Source organism: Seriola dumerili, unplaced genomic scaffold (assembly GCF_002260705.1).
Source record: "Seriola dumerili isolate Sdu_G_001 unplaced genomic scaffold, Sdu_1.0 BDQW01000003.1, whole genome shotgun sequence".
NCBI classification, from domain to species: Eukaryota; Metazoa; Chordata; class Actinopteri; order Carangiformes; family Carangidae; genus Seriola; species Seriola dumerili.
Window position 1 is genome coordinate 9,593,369 of NW_019174258.1, and position 19,643 is coordinate 9,613,011.

General features: G+C 43.0%; 1 protein-coding gene across 1 annotated transcript; it reads left to right on the forward strand.

Annotated features, from left to right (window-relative positions):
• The first annotated feature begins 1,713 nt into the window (after window positions 1-1,713).
• Window positions 1,714-14,047, forward strand: sall1 (spalt like transcription factor 1). The gene is made up of 3 exons (XM_022742860.1): window positions 1,714-2,447; window positions 7,946-11,352; window positions 12,371-14,047. Exons 1-3 carry the CDS (start codon window positions 2,375-2,377, stop codon window positions 12,809-12,811), a joined length of 3,921 nt encoding a protein of 1,306 aa, XP_022598581.1. The 5' UTR covers window positions 1,714-2,374; the 3' UTR covers window positions 12,812-14,047.
• Window positions 14,048-19,643: the final 5,596 nt, after the last annotated feature.

Sequence of the window (19,643 nt, forward strand, 5' to 3'; positions counted from 1 at the left end):
TTTCAGGCGCTGGCGTTGAGTTATGTCTGTTAGGTCTCCAAACTGTGTCCGTCTGTGTCATTCAGCCCATGATTGTTAACACTGTATCCTCAGCGTCCCGAGTGAATCCCATTTAAAATGTCTCCCGCTCGGCTGGGCTGCAAATCACCCTGTTTACAATCTCACACCAACACTCACATCAATTAACTGGCCATTGATTTTCCCGCCCGGGACATTACAATATTGCAGACCCCTTTTTCCTCTCCCAGCAGTTTCAAGTTTGGTGCACATAATTGCATGGGCTTTTTAACGCAACACACACACATACACGTTTTCCCCTATTAAAGATCATTTGCTGTTAGATTTTGTTAGTCCCAGTTCACGTTTCGATTTGGTTACACTGTCAGATTTTAAGACAATTGAGACATAAATCAATACTGTGAAAATATATGCACAATTTTAATAAAAATATATACATATATGTTCTTAAATAATTTTGGCAGCGCGCATTGATAAAGCAGACCACTCAGAGCCATCACAAGTATTTGATTTTCCCCCTGCTCTTTCCTTTTTTTCATGAATAAGTAAATAGTAAGGCTAGTCGAAACTAAAAGATAGCTGACACAAGAGAGGACCAGATCCATCTAGCCTGCAGCTGCTCTTTAAATATTCAGTGAAAAATAATGGCATCCGAGGCATCACCTATAGTAACATTATTATCTTCATTTCTCAAAATCAACCCGACTGAGAGCTTCGTTTATCTTTTTCACGTAATAAATCTACTCGACTCACGTGAAGCTCCTGTGGGACATCTTGCCCTCTTAAAACATCCCCACTGAGGGCGCACCCCTGTTAGTGCATTATTTAGAGATAACAATAATAATAATAATAATAATAATAATAATAATAATAATAATAATAATAATGACAGTAATAATAATAATAATAATAATAATGCTTAGAGTGTGAAGGGTCCATAACTTATTTACAGGATTGATTAAGACATTGTTTTCTTGACTTCACCGTTACCAGCAACATTATATTGCACAATTATTCCTGCCTTTAAAAACTATTTGTAGAAATTAAAAAGAATCAAGCGGCCTACAAAACAGACAACTTCTGATAAGGATATAAAGCAGTAATTCACACTGGTTTTACTATACAAGCAACCCACTGGATGGCGACGATATATAGACAAACAAGTTTTTTTTTTCTAATAGTTAAATGGATGGTGTGAAATGTATTTGAGCCCACATGATGTGAGCGTGAGGCAGCCGTTCGCTAAAAAAAATAAATGTTTCAGGAAGAAATGAAAAGCTTTATTTATCCCTATTCAGATGAACAGACTTCTCTCCGCTGTCTTTGCCACTGATCATCCTGGCGCGCACAAAGCGTTTGGATCTGCTGTGCGTAATGAGAGAGAGAGAGAGAGAGAGCGAGAGAGAGAAGGAGGGGGAGAGGGAGGGAGAGAGGAGGTGGAGGTGAATGGCAGCATGACTGAGTAGCCCGGTGACCAATCAGATCCTCGATGGGCCGGGCTCCGCGTTTGTCCCAGTGCTGCACGGGCCCTCAAAGTTTGTTTATTCGCGGAATGCACTGTGTGATGAAAACGTGTTACTAAGTAATCCCCCTTTCTACTAATAATAATCAAATGAAACTGATTGGGACGTCGGATCACACCGTGGACTTTTGGGAACGCGTACCGGTGCCATTTACGCACGGAACATGCTCGCGCGAGCTGCGTTTCAGCGCACCGAGAGCCTCGCTTGAAACTCTTCAGAGAGAAGGTGTCGGTGTACAACACAACAAGAGCTGAATTACAACGATCTTAATGCAAGAGCGGAGGACGGACTACCGAGCTGTAGAGAGAAGAAAGTTGGCTGGAGATCGCGGAGGTTTGAGTTGCGAGCTGTCCAGCCTGTCCGCATCTACAGGAGGAAAAAAAGAGACAAGAAAAACTGTGATCGCTGCTTGATTAATGTGAAAGATTGAAAGATACTGTCGCAGGCATGGACTCGAGATGCTGACATTCCCCTGTAGTAGTCAAGATAAGCTTTGACTTGGCTAACAGAAGGGGTTAAACCGTATCTAAAGGGAGTTTGGAAAACCCAGCCTTTCTTCCCCATACGGATCAACTCATTGGGTGGGAGCTGAGAGAGAGACAAGAGTCCCCAGCAAATCAGGAGCTAATTGATTAAAGAGACTTCATTTGAATAGGAGGGGGGCTGGCGAGGTGCCAATCGCCTTTCAAAGAAGCCCCCCGTATGATTAATCGCAGAGCATTATTGATAATCATAACGGGGCACATGCGCGGTGGATGGGCTCGATTTACGTAATTTTTGAGAAGGTTTTGTAGTCATTTTTTTATTCTTTGCTCGCTGATGTGCCAGCCAGCATGTCGCGGAGGAAACAAGCGAAGCCGCAACACTTCCAATCCGACCCTCATCTGCCTTTATCGGAACACAATGGTAAGTCCAAGTAGCCTGTCACTGCTTTTATCCAAGCATCGTTAATTTCTAACACTTTTTAACTGTTTTATCATGTTTGAGGCCAAATGTTATAGTTGAGGTTCGTACTTTGAATTGGGCTTTATACTTTTAGTAATTGTTTCTTTCTTTGTAAATTCCATCGTTTCCGTGATTAAAGTCTTTGGCACTTTTCACAAAACTTTATTTTCAGCATATCCATAAATTCACTTTATTTCAGTTCAAAGGAGAATTTGAAGCTACTTTTATATTTTTTTCCCTCATTTGTGTCTCTGTGATCGGTTCTCTACAAACTTAACTGTAACAGATACATGAGTCAAAGATAATAACCAAAGTGCAGGGAGCATTTCTCTTCATGTTTACGCTGAGTGTTTATGTGTGTAAAAAACTTTCAAAACTTTAAAGTCTCCACATCAGCTTTAAATCGTGTTTTTAAATAAGCGTAGAAACTCTGCTGTAACGTATCGCCGGCTCAGTTTTCGGTCCTCTCCGGGGCTTCCGTGCGCTCAGTGGCCGGTCTCGGTGCGTCGACATGGACCACCCTGTCGCTCTTGCCGGGACTCCAACTTTTCCTTAGTTCCGGACACAGAAAGACCGCGTCCGCTTGTTTCAGTCCTGCGTTAGAAAGTCGCACAGTGATTTTCCTCTTTTATAAAAATCAGTCCCAGCAGCAAGTCGTCGCCTGTAGCCTCTCTAGTGAGCTTTACTGTTTTAAGTTGGGGGGCAAAGTGCCTTGTAGATGAACACACATCCGCCCCGCATCCTGAAAATATCCCTTCACTCATCGTTTATACTTTTTGTTCAACTTTGTCCAGATAGCAGCACAGAGAAGACAAGTCTTAGTCACTCAGAGACACGCGCACATAAACGCGCATACACACACACACACACACACACAAACACACACACACACACACACCGTTCCTGTTTCGTTACAAAATAATGTCTAGTTTTCTCAACCGAAATCAACACAGATAAAATAGACTCGTTCATTTTTACTTTACGCCCTTAGGAAGGCTTAAAAGCGGCCTTTCGCCTGCTGTGTAAAATGATACAAAGCCAGTTTTTGTCCGTAAAGCGAACTACACTCTCTTTTACCGGTGCTGTTTGTGCCTAAAATGTGAAATCAGTTTATACAAAGTGCCATTCAGAGCTGGAAATGCAGGACTCTGCACTGGAGCTCTTACAAAGGCCAGCAACAGCCAGTCAAGTTAGAGCTGAGTGTAAATTGTCACATCTTTGTTGAAAGCAGAATTTAAAACTCAAAAATCTTACAACAAAACACACAGTGTGATAAGATGGTAGGATAAGATTAATAAAGCTTGAATTTCCTAACAGGACGTTGCGTTGTAACGTGTGTTTTTGTTGACCGACTTTTCTATCCACGACTCGTCACCAAGAAAATAATAGTTGTTTAAAATTTCTGTAATTTAAATAAATATTCTTTAAGTGAGTGGAGGCTTCTCTGGGGTCTGTCAGGCTGTCTGGACGAATTTTGTTGCTCAACATTTATATTCACATTGGTTTTCATTTTAATTTGCTGGAATTGTTTGCACAAAAAATAACAAGACGTGGAATAACTTAAAAATATAGATAAAATGAGAAATTGTTTTTGGCTTAGCTCTGTTGGATAAGGCCTCGAAATTTAATATGTACAGTGTAAATATTCATAAAGCAACATTGTGTTCAGTATACTGCCTGAAAAACACGTGCAGGTCATTTGAAATGAACACTTGTTTCTTTGAGGAGACAGCCATGCATAGAAAGGTATTTTCAGCCCATTTCACGTGATTTATTGGAACTTGCTGATTAATTCCTAAGTGCTGTTTTTTCTGCATTTTCCTTTAAATCTAATAAACTTAGAGAAGAGTTACTTTTGTCAAAAACCTTGCAGAATGCAAAATTATCAAGTGGGTCCAAAAGTAGGCCACGTGTTAAAATTGTTGCAAGTGTCTTGTGTGTGTAATGACAAAGGTGGGGACATGTTGTCCTCAGGTTTTTTTTTGGGGGGTGGGGGGGTGGGGGGTTTAGCTCAGACAGTGCTCATACTTCATGTGCTGTGTGGCTTCTGGAGAGTTGTGGTGGATGTGAAAACAGAAAGTCGTTGTACTTGTAGGTGAATATCAGTGATGCTGAGGGCCGTAGTTACTGGGAGGTCGGAGCGAGAGCCACAGAGGGTGGGATGTTGAGCTGTTTTAACCTTTGCCAGTGTCCCTCTATGTGGAGGTGATGAGAGTTCAGGGCCCAGTGTGTTCCTCTCTCCCTCGCCATTGACCCTGCTGATCGGAGCTGCAGGCGCCCAGCAAGGCCTCGGCTTTTTATTGAAGTGTGTGTGTGCGAGTGTGAGGCCTTATCAATGTTGTGGCCATCCCCTTTTGCCCTATCAGAGTGGCCCCCCTAGAGGGGAGATTGGCAGGGCAGCCCCCTTTGCTCTGTTGTTCCCTGCAAACACAAGAGTGCAGTTGCTTGTCATTATGCCAGTGTTTATGTGGTGTGAGTCAAGGTGTAGCCTGAAGGACTTGCTTCGTCTTTTTCCCTCCCCTTAAGCTTTAAGCATGTCACCGGGGCAGAGCTTCTTAGATTTGAGTCTTGTCCTGGACCACGGCAGCTTTAGTGGAACCCCATCTAGTGTTCAGTGGGATGAGTCCTGAGGGCTGGAGACGATGTGAGCAGAAAAATCCTCCTGAAGTTACAAGTGTCAAGAGGCTCACAGAGGCCCCCCGCGAAAAAATAATGTAGGATCTCTCAAAGCTCTCCGTCAACTTTTTTGACTAATCCTCCGCTTTCTTGTCTCTCATATTCAAACTTTGGTCACTCTTTTCGAGGCTCTGTCCTCTGCTCTTTGTCTCTCCTGAAGCCCTTTAGACCTGCGCACCGCTTGCATTGTGCTTTTGATAGAGATTCTATGGAAGTTTTACAGACTCCATCTTCATACCAGCTTGACTTTATCTTAATTTTAATTCAGAGTTAATCCTTGCTATTTTGGGAATTAAGCCTAATGCTAGCATCTGCGCTGTTTGCTATACTAGTCTTATGTGGACAGTGGATTTGCAGACATGCATTCATTTAATTTTGATCTTTTAGCAGAACATAGTATTGCACAGTTTAAAGCTAAAACTATATGGCCATGTACACAGTTGTAGTACTGTTGAAAAATTTCTTCAGACATTTGTGTTTTGTAGCCTCATTAGTTTCTTCTCTTACAATCCAAACTTCAGACAGAGTTGGTGAAGAGGACACTGTGCACTGTTGCATTGCACAATTTTGATGAAAAATGTTTTGCTCTAGTTGCTTATTTGCTAAGATAAAAACATACAAAATATTTTGGGAATATACGTGATCTGTTTTCTCTTTTATTCTTCTGTAATTATATATTCTAGTGATGGTTTTAATTTTGTAATTTTTTGCACTTGCATGTTAAAAATATTTTTGAAAATCTTTTGATGTGTAGGATTTTTGAAAATGCGCGCTACATAAAATCTTGTAATTTTTCTCTGGAAATTTTCTAAATTAAAGAAACATACTTAGGCTACATGTATGTGTATGAATGAAGTGTTGAATTAATTTAATTTCAGTGTTCACTATTGTTTCTCAAATAGTATATGCATCGTGTTAGGCGTGTTTTTCCTGCAGAGACTTGAGCATGTACATACACAGATACACATATGTACCAATATTTTATTAATTTATTAATTTTGCGTCTTCCAGAAGTTTGTTAATCAAAAGTTTTTCTTTTTTTCTTTCTTTTTTTTTTGTATGGCTTCTATTTTGACCCCACTCAGTGTCATGGATTTTCTTCACACTAATTTGTGTACAGTCAGGCTTGAGAAAAAAGAGAAAAGGTGTTTATTTAATCCTCACATTTCTCACACTATGAATCAAACACATTTTTGGGTTGGGTGGGTGGAAGGGGGGGATTTAACATGAAAAGTTATCATTAAAGTTGAGTCTTCCCTGTTTGCATGGTTTGGTGGTGTGAGGGCCAGGGTTTACTGTCATGGCAACTTTGCGTTATCTGATGTCTCTGAGTAGAGAAACATTGAGGGAGATAATCCCTGAATTAAACAGGATCTGCTTTGAGTCGACTGAGATGAGCAGGGCCAGGCTGTGCCGACGATCCCCGCCGCTCCCATGCTGCGCGAACAATGGGAAGGCATCCTGTCTCTCTGTGGGGCAGGGCTGCACTTCTCTGGGTTTCATTTGCAAATGAATTCTTGGCCCTGATGAAAGTGTTGAGGGGCCAGAGCCACAATGAAAGGGATTCATAGAGAAATGCAATTTGTAAATCAACTTGTATGTTAAACAGCGAGATTTTAGTGTGACAAAGAGGGAAAAGAATAAGGAAAGTCTGGAGCACAGCAGTGGCTCTGGGGGCAGGGTGTCGTCTTGCCTTTTCACTCTCTGACTCGTCCTGTGTATTAAAATGGAAAATTCAGAAACCAGTTTCTGTGTGCATTTGAAAGGCGGTCATTACTTTTGAATTTTCATCTCGGTGACAGCAGAAGTTGCTGTGACTGTACTGCGTGTTCTGTGAGCTGGTATGTCCAGTTTATCAGTTTTGGCAAGTTTGTGATGCATGCATTCTGATGTACCGCCCTGCTTCTTAGTTTTGATCAGCCTATTTATTTAAACAGATTGTTTTTTGTTTTTTCCCTAGAAGAATTTACTGATGAGTGCCTTTTTTATGTAGTTGATAAGGTTTTGGGGTCAAAGTTTATTTAGAACTTTCTATTTTTTTATTCTTTTCATGAGATTACATTTTAACCAGAAAATATTTTCATATCCTAGGCATTAAAAAAGTAAATATTTATTTTGTAACTCTTTGATTTTTCTTTCCACTTTTGTTTTTCTTGAGTTTAGTGTGTGCACGTAACCACCACACGCTCTGTTGTTCATGTCTCACTGTGATTGCAGCCTGAGTGGATACAAATTAGTTTAGTCACATAGATAACCTGTCCAAGATGCCCATAGTTGGCTGAAAATGAGCAAAGTTGACAGCAGATTGAAAGTCTAATAAGTCCTTCAAATGCTTGGTTTACGCCGAGTGGACAAGTGGACTTTGAAGGGCATGGAATATAGGAAATCAATGCCTTTCTATGAAATTTCATTAAGACCGATGTCCTCACTTCACTCTATTCTATATTTTGATGGATTATCTGGAGAAAATGATTACCTTTGGTTGGGCTGATGAAACCCAGATGTACATCTTCAAAGATCACTTTTAAGCAATATTTGAGTAGTTCCCATTGATTTTGTATCCCCTCTTATCATGTTTAAGAGGCCACCGCATTGAAAAAGGCCTTTTCACATTTCTTTTGGCTTATTGTTGCCTTTCGATCGTTGTTTTTGTGAACACATCAAGGGGATAAGTGTAAAACTGATTAACTTAAGATTAACAACAATGGAATTTGAGGAGATAAAGCTGCTTCTTCAGCTGCAAAACATTTCTAATCACTAATCCTCTGTTTCCTCTTTTGCAGGGGACACAGAACTTTGCTCAGAGGACGCCCCCTGCAAGGAGTCAGACGCCCACGTCTGTAGTAGATGTTGTGCTGAGTTCTTTGAACTATCGGATCTTGAGGAACACCAGAAGAATTGCACTAAGAATCAGTTAGTTCTGATAGTGAATGAAAATCCTGCCTCCCCCACCGGAACTTTCTCGCCTGGGTCTCCTCCCCATAATCCCGATGACCAGATGAATGACACAGCTAATAACACTGATCAAACAGAGTGCAGTGATCTTCTGGAGCATAACACTCTTGAAAAAGACGAATCCATGGACGTGGACGTTTCCGGAATGAGCAGCGGTCACGAAGAGGAAGGCAGTCATACAGAGAGCGGGAGCCCCATCAACACAGTCAACAGCCATGGTGGCAGGGGCACCTCCGGCCCTGCAGTAGGTACTTCAGCTATCTCTGCCCCCCTACCTCAGCTCAGTAACCTGACTGAACTGGGAAACTTCTCCATGATCAACAGCAATGTCATAATTGAAAATCTTCAAAGCACCAAAGTGGCTGTGGCCCAATTCTCCCAAGAGGCCCGTTCCACTGGGGGCCCCAGGGTGGCAGTACCAGCCCTGATGGAGCAACTCCTCGCCCTACAACAGCAACAGATACACCAGCTGCAGCTTATCGAGCAGATTCGCCATCAGATACTTCTACTTGCCTCCCAGTCCCCAGAAATGCAGGTGCCCCCAACTTCTGCTCCAGGCACAATGGGGCCTGCTGCCAGCCCACTGACCACACTCAGCTCACATCTCTCCCAACAGCTGGCTGCAGCCGCAGGCCTAGCGCAGAACCTGGCTAGTCAGTCAGCCAGTATTAGCAGCCTAAAGCAGCTGGCTGCAGCGGCACAGCTACCTCAGTCCAACCCAAGCACCAGTGAGACATCTCAGAGCATTAGCACACTGGGGCCATCAACAGTCAATGCCCAGTCCTCTGACAAGAGGCCGAGTCATATGAATAGCCTCCACTCTCAGCTCAGTAACTCCTCACTAGCTAAGTCATCCACGCCAGCATTTGGAATAGGTAGCTTGTTAAGCTCTGCAGTGAATCCCCTTCTACCTCAGCCCCCACCTGGAAACCCCATGTTTTCCAGCTCTCTGCCGAGTGTTGGCACCACCGTAGAGGACCTCAACTCTTTAGCAGCTTTGGCCCAGCAGAGGAAAGGCAAGCCACCTAATGTCACTTCATTTGAACACAAGAGCAGCTCTGACGATGCTTTCTTTAAGCATAAGTGCAGGTTTTGTGGCAAGGTGTTTGGGAGTGACAGTGCCTTGCAAATCCACCTGCGCTCCCACACTGGTGAGAGACCATACAAGTGTAATATCTGTGGCAACCGCTTCTCCACCCGCGGTAACCTGAAGGTGCATTTCCAGCGTCATAAAGAAAAATACCCACACATCCAGATGAACCCCTACCCTGTTCCTGAGCATTTAGACAACATACCAACAAGCACCGGCATTCCATACGGCATGTCCATGCCCCCTGAGAAACCTGTCACCAGCTGGTTGGACAGTAAACCAGTTTTGCCCACTCTGACTTCCTCAGTCGGCATGCTGCTGCCACCAACCATGCCGAGCCTGCCACATTTCATCAAAAAGGAAGATCATTCAATAGCCATAACTAGCCCTTCTGTTACTGCAAAGAGTGACTCAGTTGCTGCTGAGCCTTCAGCTAAAAGTAACGATGGAGTGTCTGAAGAGGGTGAAGGTGCAACCCTGCCTACCTCAAATGGGAAAACTGAAGAAGGCAGCCACTCCTCAGGCTTCATGACAAATGTGAGCTCTGCTTCGGAGAGCGCAGCTGAGTACACAACATCCAACAGCCCGCCCATGATGACCAACCCACTCATGCCACTTATGTCTGATCAGTTCAAGGCTAAGTTCCCCTTTGGAGGCATTCTGGAGCCCCTCCAGGGGTCAGAGACCTCCAAGCTGCAGCAGCTTGTGGAGAACATTGACAGGAAGGTGACAGACCCAAACGAATGTGTCATCTGTCACCGGGTGCTGAGCTGCCAAAGTGCTCTGAAAATGCACTATCGCACTCATACTGGGGAACGGCCCTTTAAATGTAAAATCTGTGGCAGAGCGTTTACCACCAAGGGCAATCTTAAGACCCACTACAGCGTCCATAGGGCCATGCCTCCTCTTAGAGTCCAACACTCCTGCCCTATCTGTCAGAAGAAGTTCACAAATGCTGTGGTTCTGCAGCAGCATATTCGTATGCACATGGGTGGGCAGATCCCCAACACCCCTCTGCCGGAGAGTTACCCAGAGTCCATGGCCTCTGACACTGGCTCATTTGAGGAGAGAAACTTCGATGATCTGGACAACTTCTCTGACGACAATATGGAAGGAATGGAGGAAGGCCCGGACAGCAGTGTGCCAGACACACCCAGGTCAGCTGATGCCTCCCATGACAGCCTGTGTAACTCCCCAGCTCCCCCTGAAATGGTTAGCCACGAGGGGCAAGAGAAAAATGGCCAAGAGAGTGCTCACAACAATGAAACAGACGAGCTACATGCCAGCCAAATGAAGGCTATGGCCAATGGCTTAGTTGAGGGGGATTGCCTCACCAATGACTCCTCGTCACTGGGAGGGGATGTTGAAAGCCAAAGCGCCGGGAGTCCAGCTGTGTCAGAATCTACCTCCTCCATGCAGGCGCCATCCCCCACTAGCATGCAGCCACAACTACGTAAATCCCCCAGCCTCGAAGAAAGGCAGCAGAGGGCCTTATCCTTGGAGCACACCAGTGCAAGCCTCTTGCACTCTCACCCCTCCAACATCGGAGCCCTGGACCTGACATCTGTCAATCCCTCAAAGGACCCCCTGGGCATGATATTCCCCTTCCGTGAGCGTAGCACCATCAAGAACACATCCTGTGACATCTGTGGGAAGACCTTTGCTTGTCAGAGTGCCTTGGACATTCACTATCGAAGCCATACCAAAGAACGACCATTTATTTGCACGGCCTGTAACAGGGGTTTCTCCACCAAGGGCAACCTCAAGCAGCACATGCTAACCCATCAAATGAGAGACCTGCCCTCACAGCTCTTTGAGCCGTCAAACACCAGCCTGTCCTCCAGCCCAACCCCTTCCCTCCTCTCTGTAGGCTCTCTTAACAAACCTGAGGTCAACGGCTTCCTTCATAGCCTGCACCCTGACAAGGACATGCCCCCTGGCTTGGTCACATCATCTGCCTCCTCTTCCCCAGTGCTTTCCGCTGCTCCACCGCGCAGGACACCCAAGCAACACTTCTGCAACACCTGTGGGAAGTGTTTCTCCTCCTCCAGTGCTCTACAGATCCACGAGAGGACTCACACAGGGGAGAAACCCTTTGCTTGCAGTATCTGCGGTCGGGCTTTCACCACCAAAGGAAACCTCAAGGTGAATGTCAAAACATCCAGAAAACTGTTGGTCTGCTAAAAGTCTGTGTGTGAGAACGTTTGTGAAAAATTAGTCTCAGAGCTGCTATTTAGTTTTATATGGTGTGTCAGTGCACCAGGCATCAAGAGGCAGTGATGTTGTATAATTAATTAAAGGAGCAGCTCTGTGAGAAAAATTACCTTAGTGGAAAGGCTGAATCACACAACTAATATGATTGGGCAGAAATTCCGCAATGTGATTGGCTAAGAATGATTCACTGCACACAATTAATTATCAGAGGCAAACACAGTGAGCGAGGTCAGTCTGTATTTTTCCATAACAGATTCAGTGAAAAAAGTCACAGGCCTAAATCATTAAGAAACTCATCTGCACAATGATCTACAGGAACGTGGAAAAATTGTTCAGACTACAGATACATTTTCATTTTTAAACACTTGTTTTAAATCAACTTCTGGCTGTTGGTTGACACAAACCTTACACAGGGATATCTGTGTTTCTAGTTAAAGTTGCTCCACTAAACTAAACACAGAAACAGAACTTTTTTGTAGTAGTCTGCAGATGAAATACATTAACATGTAATTATTTTAATCTATCTTTCAAGGATTATAAAGGAGAAAAAATTGTCATAGAACTGGTGTTGGCAGAGGGGAATTGTCACATGCAATACTGTCTAGAGCAATGAAACTGGACAGTGCAATTTTACCCCAAGCCCTGTGCTCCCTTTGTGAGATGAGCAAATTAAGGTTAAGATTAAACTGCATGTATCAGTCTTGCCAAAATAAGATGTTTACACCATGCCGGGACCTCTCACAGCACAGGCAGCTAACTGGTCTGCTGAACCCAGGGTGTGAAGCTGTGTTAATTCGGAGTTGAGCATTATTATTATTTTTTCCATTGCATCATCTCATGTGCAGCTCTTGTGGCCAAGTTTGTAAACATCACTAATTTTCATCCCTCTCATTGCTCTGTCTCTCTCCTCCCTCCCTTTTATTCTCATTCCCTCTCCCTCTCTGCGTAGGTTCACATGGGCACACACATGTGGAACAGCGCTCCTGCCAGACGAGGCCGCAGGCTCTCTGTGGATGGGCCAATGGCCTTCCTGGGTACCAACCCCGTCAAGTTTCCCGAGATCTTCCAGAAGGACATGGCATCAAGGGCGAGCAATGGGGACCCGGCCAGTTTCTGGAACCAGTATGCTGCAGCCTTCTCCAACGGCCTTGCAATGAAGACAAATGAAATCTCTGTCATCCAGAATGGAGGCATCCCACCGATGTCAGGCGGTGTGGGAAATGGGGGCAGCTCTCCCATTGGTGGCCTGACAGGCAGCCTAGACAAGCTACACAGCATGGAGCCCAATGCCGCTCTTGCTGGTCTGGAGAAAATGGCCAACACAGAGAACGGGGCCCACTTCCGTTTCACACGGTTCATGGAAGACAATAAAGAAATTGTCACCAGTTAGAGTGTATGTCCTGAGCTGTGCACAGACACATGAAGATGCCTAAAGGCATACTGTACACATATGTAGACACACAGAAGAAGAGAAAGAAAGAGAACAAGACAAGACAGGGACAAAATCAACTGAACTGCTTTGCTCGCCATTAAATCTTTACGAACATGAGTGTGAAGACAAGTTGCTTTTTTGTACAATGTACATGTTATAGTTTTAAGGAGCTTATTTATTAGTGATTATAACCTTGCTTGAAACCAAGTGGAAGCATTAACAGTTAGGTTTTTGTTTGTTTTAAAGCCAGAATGGGTACGTATGGGTGCTTAAAAAATGTGCTTTTGAAACTTAGAATATCTGGGTAGATAACCTTACCTTGGCATTAAGTTATTTTCTGTCTGTAGTAGCTATAACCGAACTGTCGATGTTCATGTGACGCATTAGCCCTGTAATAAGCAAACAGTTTTGCTGTAAATAATGTACACTGATCTTCTGTAGATGGTCTAACATCTGTGTGTTCATGCCCCCCTCCCCTCATCAAAGCGAAACAATGAAATTCAGGCAAGGGACTAAATGATGTGGTAGTTCCTTTCTTTCCAAATCTTATTACCTTTATTTTATTTAAGGAAGACAAAACATTGAAGTTTGCTACATTCCCAGGGTTTCTTTAGTGTTAACATGTTATGTTGTTACTGTTTCTGTGTATTGTACTTTCTACTTTTTTGTTTACTTCCATATTTTTTCCCTCAATCTCTCTCTCTCTTTTTTTTTTTTTTGTGGCTGGTATTTTGGTGTTGTTGAAAGCAAGACAGTTGCTAAAAGGGGAACATTGAGTCTGGCCTATTTCCTGGTTTTTGGAACTGAGACAGCCAATCAAATGAGCAGGATTCTCCTTTAGTTTCTCAGCTGGATTTCCACATTGCTGCTATGTCCCAGCATCCTCACTGACATCAAGTGCAAAGTTATGTGTTGAAGCTTCTGTAAATTCGTTCAGATGTGGAAATGCAAACTCCCGCGTAAGAAAATGTACATATAACTCACACAAGAGAAGTCCATCACGGCCAGGGGGACAAAATGATAGTGTTTTTATAAATATAAATATATATTGGGTTTGAAAACCTTCGGACTGTTACATGCACTTTCTTGGAAAGTTGGAAGATCTTTATGGGTCCAGTTTCTCTACACTTTAATACCTACTAACAACTAAGATACTGTAATTCTTTACTCTAATAATCAAATACATCAGTTTTCCAAAAGAAACATTGTGTGTCTGTGTGCTTTTATTCCCTGTTTTTTTTTTTGCCATATCTTTGAAAATATACTGACACTTATTTTCACACATAAAGCATCAACAATCAGAGCGGAAATTAAAATAAAATCACGTTTTGACTTTGGATTATTTGAGCTCTGGGCCGCTGTACAGCCTCCTCTCTGTTTGTGTGCACTGACAAACTGGTGGTGAGAGATCCATGCTCTTACATTTAAAATGATCGCAGTTTTAACATCATCATTTCCGTAGCCAACCCCTGAAATCACCCGTTAATCGGCAATCCTCTGAATCAGGTTGATGCGAGGGTTTTTTACGCGGACAGGAAAAGCTTCCCTCTCTCCATTATTTATTCACCAGATTGTGATAAAAAAAAAAAGTGTCAGCGGGAAAAACATGTTATTTTTTCGGACAAGATAGTTAAGCAGACACGATCCAGGGTTCAGGTGTTAGTGATGTAATCGGTATTTTCTGTCTTTTGAAGATTTTTTTTTCTTTTTGAAAATATACGGTTCATTAAAAAGCGACGATCTAATCAAAGTGCCACAAAGCCCTAAAAGAAGTTGTCAAAACGATCACACGGTGATCCGGATAAAGCCTCTGACGGCTTTGAAGGCATTTGCCTCGCATTTTTTATTCAAACTGAAAAATTTCCCCTTTTGTATTTCAACAGCTGCATTTAATTTAACACATCGTTGCACATCCTGCAATACAGGATCTGTTAATTTCTGTCCAGCGTCTTCGGCGCTTTCCCCTCCTCTTCACGAAGCCCAAATCCCCAATATTTACGTTTTATTCTAGACGTCGAAGCTAAATGATCCTTGCCCACAGAGCCTGTTTTCTTTTTAACAGTCACATCTGTTCCCCTGAGCTGTGTTTGTGCAGCACATCGGCTTCCTGAGAGATTCCTTCAAAGGACAGAGAGAAAAATAAAAGTGCTCCACATCCTCACTGCTCTGCTAATTCTGACAAAAACTGGGTTGATATTTAAAGCGTTAACTCACAATTATACCAAAAGTCCGCGTTTATTATCATTATCATTATCATTATTATTTATTATTATTATTATTGTTATTATTATTTTTGTTATTGTTAAAAATAATTATAATATGCTACTAAAATATTTTTTAATAATTTAAAATTACACATTGATGATAGTTAAGATATTTAAATGTGAATTTATAATGCTTTATTTAATCATTAATACTAATAATAATAACTGGAATTTCGTAAGAAAAGAAAAAATACAATACCAACAAAAAACATTACTAATTATAACATTTGTGTCCCAGTAATAGTTTAAGCCTTGTCTGAATTAATTGAATGTAAAATATTAAAGATGCATATGAAATGTTTGTTTGGATTAAAGCATGATGAGTCATTTTTCATGCAGGCTACTGACAGGTGGGAAGCAGAAACACACAGGAGTAAATACGTGCTTTCTCTTTGTGGGAGTGGTCCCACCATTAAGCTTTGGACTGGGCTCTTCCCAGTCGGCTCCTCGCTTAAGTATCGATTGAGCTGTGCAGTATTACAGAAACACTTGAATCTCAGGTGGCAGGAATGTGTACAATTGATCTCTTCCACTGTGGCTCCCAGCAGTGGCTTTTTGCTCCACAACACAGAGCACCACAGGAAGAGCCGGGCGAACACACTGAAACACAATCGCTGCAGACTAAGAGGGGCTGTCCCGGTCTGCCCTGCTCACTGTCACTATTTATTGTAGTGCTGTGAGTCTTATCCACTGCTCTGCAGCTTCTCTCACAATGTGTGTTCAGAGTACAGAGAGCCTACACACTATGTTATATTATAAACACACTGATAGGCGAGATGCATATATAACTCCACACACACACACACACACACACACACACATACACACACACACACTCAAACAAACACTTACATATTTGAATTTATTCATGACATTTGACCTAATGTGTTTTTATTTTGGCATTAGAGTTATTTTTCCCTGTCGGAGCTAAATGGCTTGATTGCCTTTTGCTGCGGTGTCTGGGGAGGATGGGAACCATCAGCAAAGAAACATTACTCTCTTTAGCTGTAAGCCACTCCTGTCCACTTACTGTACACTTGAAGGTTCATTAAAAGGTTGGCCTTAAGTAAGGGCTAGATGCACAGCTGCCACACTGCAAAAATAAGATCATCTGTTTCCAGCATGAGCTCACTTGTGTTGGGAATTATTTTCATTCATTGTTAATACTTGAAGGGATCTGCTTCAATCTGCTTTGTTTTTTTTTATATTTTTTGTCTTTAAAAATAGTAGTTTTTATGACTGAATGAAACTAAATGCATTTATGGAAATTACTTTTTAAATGAGAACAAATTAGTTTTTATAGCACACCCATGTAAGGAAAAACTGGTTCTAGAAAATAATGTAATAAATTAGGACATTACCACAGGTAGCAAGTGTAGATGGATCATTGTGTATGTGTGTGTGTGTGTTCACTGTAATCTGTCAGGAGAAAAAAAGCAATAAGAAAGAAAGTAAGAATGAAACAAACAAACTAGTGAACTGCGCCTTGACTCTTCAACAGTGGAAACAAGGGGAGTTTAATTCAGGAGTAAAATCTGTTTAATATCTGTTGTTTCTTCCCTCCACAGTTCTTCAGTGTGCAGGTCAAGTTGAGATGAAGCTGCACGGAGCCGATGTTGGGAAGCTGGAGCCCCCTCCCACATCCTCTGCCTTGTGCTGTCAGCCCTCCTGAGTCGATACAAACTGTAGCCTGGGGCCCGGCCTGGACTCCCCACTGAGGTTCTGGCCTACCGCTGGGAGATCAAAGACCTGCAGAGAACAATGGTGAGCCTCATTTACGCGGCCGCAGTTCACTTTCCCTGGAAACGCCGCCACACCTGCCCACGCTGTCAATCACGCCCAGGTGATGGACCTGCTCAGAGGCCTTCTCTCTGTAGGAACATACTTCTCTGCTGCTTTTGCACATATTTATGTAGAAATAGAAAACATGACCCAGAGTCATCTCATGAAATACATATTTTTTTTTAAAACCCTGAACTATTAATATGTAATTTTCTTCTCATTGTTTAATATGTTTTAATCTGTGAATGTTGTTAACTGGCTTGCTTTGCCTTTTAAATTTCCCCAGTGTGGCCTGAAATGATATTTTATTGCATAGAAAAGTGATTATTGGTTTATTGTATGTCTCTAGAAGCTTCACTCTAATTTGCGTTGTCATTTTCCTCCAGCCATTTCACGCTGGTTTTATCTTCCTGTGGTTCTCATCGTGTTTCCTGTGGAAAATGGAGCCTGTCTGCAGCGTGTACACAGCTGGTTGGAAGACAAGACCTCCAGATTGTAAGTACAAACACGGAGTAGGATTTTTCAGGCCTGTGCACTCTCACAGTTATCACAGACGAGAAATCAAAGTCTTCTAGGAAATATCCATCCTCCCCAAAACCCAACACTTTTTTTTCCCCCTTTCACTTTGCTCCTGTTTGTTCTCCATTAAGTTGTGCTTTGGTCTTATGAGGGTTTGGAGATAGTCTTTGCATGGTTTATTTTTATGGCACAGCAATCTGGAGACTATCCAAATGTCAAGGTCATTTATCTTGCAGTTCATCCGCTCCTTGCCTTTTGTGTGGTGAGAAAGAGAGGCACAGGCCCATATTGCATTTCATGACCTATTGTGTCAAAGGAGTACCCAGACTAACAGGTGGGAGCCCTAATGCGAGCTCCTCATGGACCAGACTCACCAAACTTGAGGCTCCCTGGCCCATTCTTTAATAAGGCACTCATGCTTGCAGAACGGCCGCAGTGCTCTGTTTCCTTCATCGTCAGATGGGAACCTTCAGGGATGCTAATGAACATACAGTAAGGGTTTGTCTCACGCACAGTGCTCCCGCTATCAGCGTCTCCCAGTTTATCATCACCACTGAAATTGCAGGGCCGTTTTACTGGGCTTTTACTACAAGGGGGACATTTAGCCCATTGTGATGCTAATTCTTTAAAATTTGATGTCTAGGGTTTGTTCTTTCAGGTCAGGGTAGGTTTATGAGACTGGCTCTTTTGACAGAGTACAAGCACCTTTTTTGTTATCACAGAAAAACCTGCAGTCACGGGTTGTCCTCATTGCCCCTAAAGGCAAATTTAATTTAATGTGCATTTCCATTTTGAGATGAATCACATGTTTCCTTGTTTTGTACAGTAGAATGGAGACAGATCGTCTTTCTTTGGTTTTAAAGAACAGCTTCGAGATTAAGCAGGCTGATTGTAGCCCTTTCACCATCAGAATTACGGTTGGTAACCCTAGCCAGGCCTGTCTGCTCTGGGGCTTAAACACACACAGAGTTGGGGACACTCTCTGTTAATGTCATCTCACAGATACAGTTCCCTCATCACAGTCTAACCTCGAGTCCCACAACCTCTGACACGTATTCCTATTCTTTCTCACAGTGTCAAAGCATGCTAGTGAGATGGAAAGATATTCCGCTACAATGGCTGCGGACAGAGATATTGATATTGAGCGTCAAGATGGGATGTCAGAGTGACTAGGAAGAAGCCCTTCAGCCCCTTGTCAGGTGTGTTTGATTCCATAGGTGCTCCAGAGAGATGTCTTGAGTTTATTGAATTTGTCATTTTCGGCCTGGGAGTGAAAAGGGCACCTGTGTGCTGCCGTAAGCTCCCGCGCCAGGACCGCCACCCGCATCACGCGATGACAGCTGATGTGCAGGGACAACCCTGAAGCTGTTGAATTTTTTTTTTTTTTTTTTTGAAAGCAGTCCATCAGCTTCTGCGTACATTATTCATCAGGGAAACAGCTGAAAGGATATTTACTTTGTCAATTTTCTCATAAAAGCCTCCTCGGGCACAAAAAAGTCACCCTGGGTTACGGCAAGAAAAACATAGCTATTTCAGAGGCAGGTTCAGTGCTCTGTCAGACTCAAATTGAAGACTGTTGTAGCTGTGGATACTGGCCACCCACATCAGTGCTAGATCAAAGCAATGGCCTGCTACAGTGGCTGAATATTCAGTGATGTTATTTGGAGTGTGATAGGTTCTCCTGCTCAGTCACTGACTGTGGGAAAATAAAGAAGGGCTGATAGAGACTTTGCTCTGTTCCACTGTCTTTATGGGATTTTTGCGCTGCAGTACAGTGTATCTAACAGGTCAGAATCACAGATCTGCCACCCACTCCTTTAAAAACTCCTCTCTCCTTTAGTCAAGGTTGCTTTTCTCATTGGACATCTTGTTGCAGACAAGAGGAAAATGGCTTCCTCAGTGAAATGTGTAATCAAATGTAAGATAAGAAATGCATTAGGTCATGGCAATTCCCACAATGTGCTGTTTGATATGGAGATGCGTGTGCATCTGTGTATCTGTGTGTGTGTGTGTGTGTGTGTGTGTGTGTGTGTGTGTGTGTGTGTGTGTGTGTGTGTGTGTGTGTGCGTGTGTGTGTGTGTCTGTGTGTGTCTGTGTGTGTAACTCAATTGCACCACCAGAGTTACATGTTTGACTCCCACTGGGTCCACCAGCGCTAAAACTGCATCACTCATCGCATTAAAGCCTCCGCTAAATGGCATATGTTATGATTACACGATTTCATG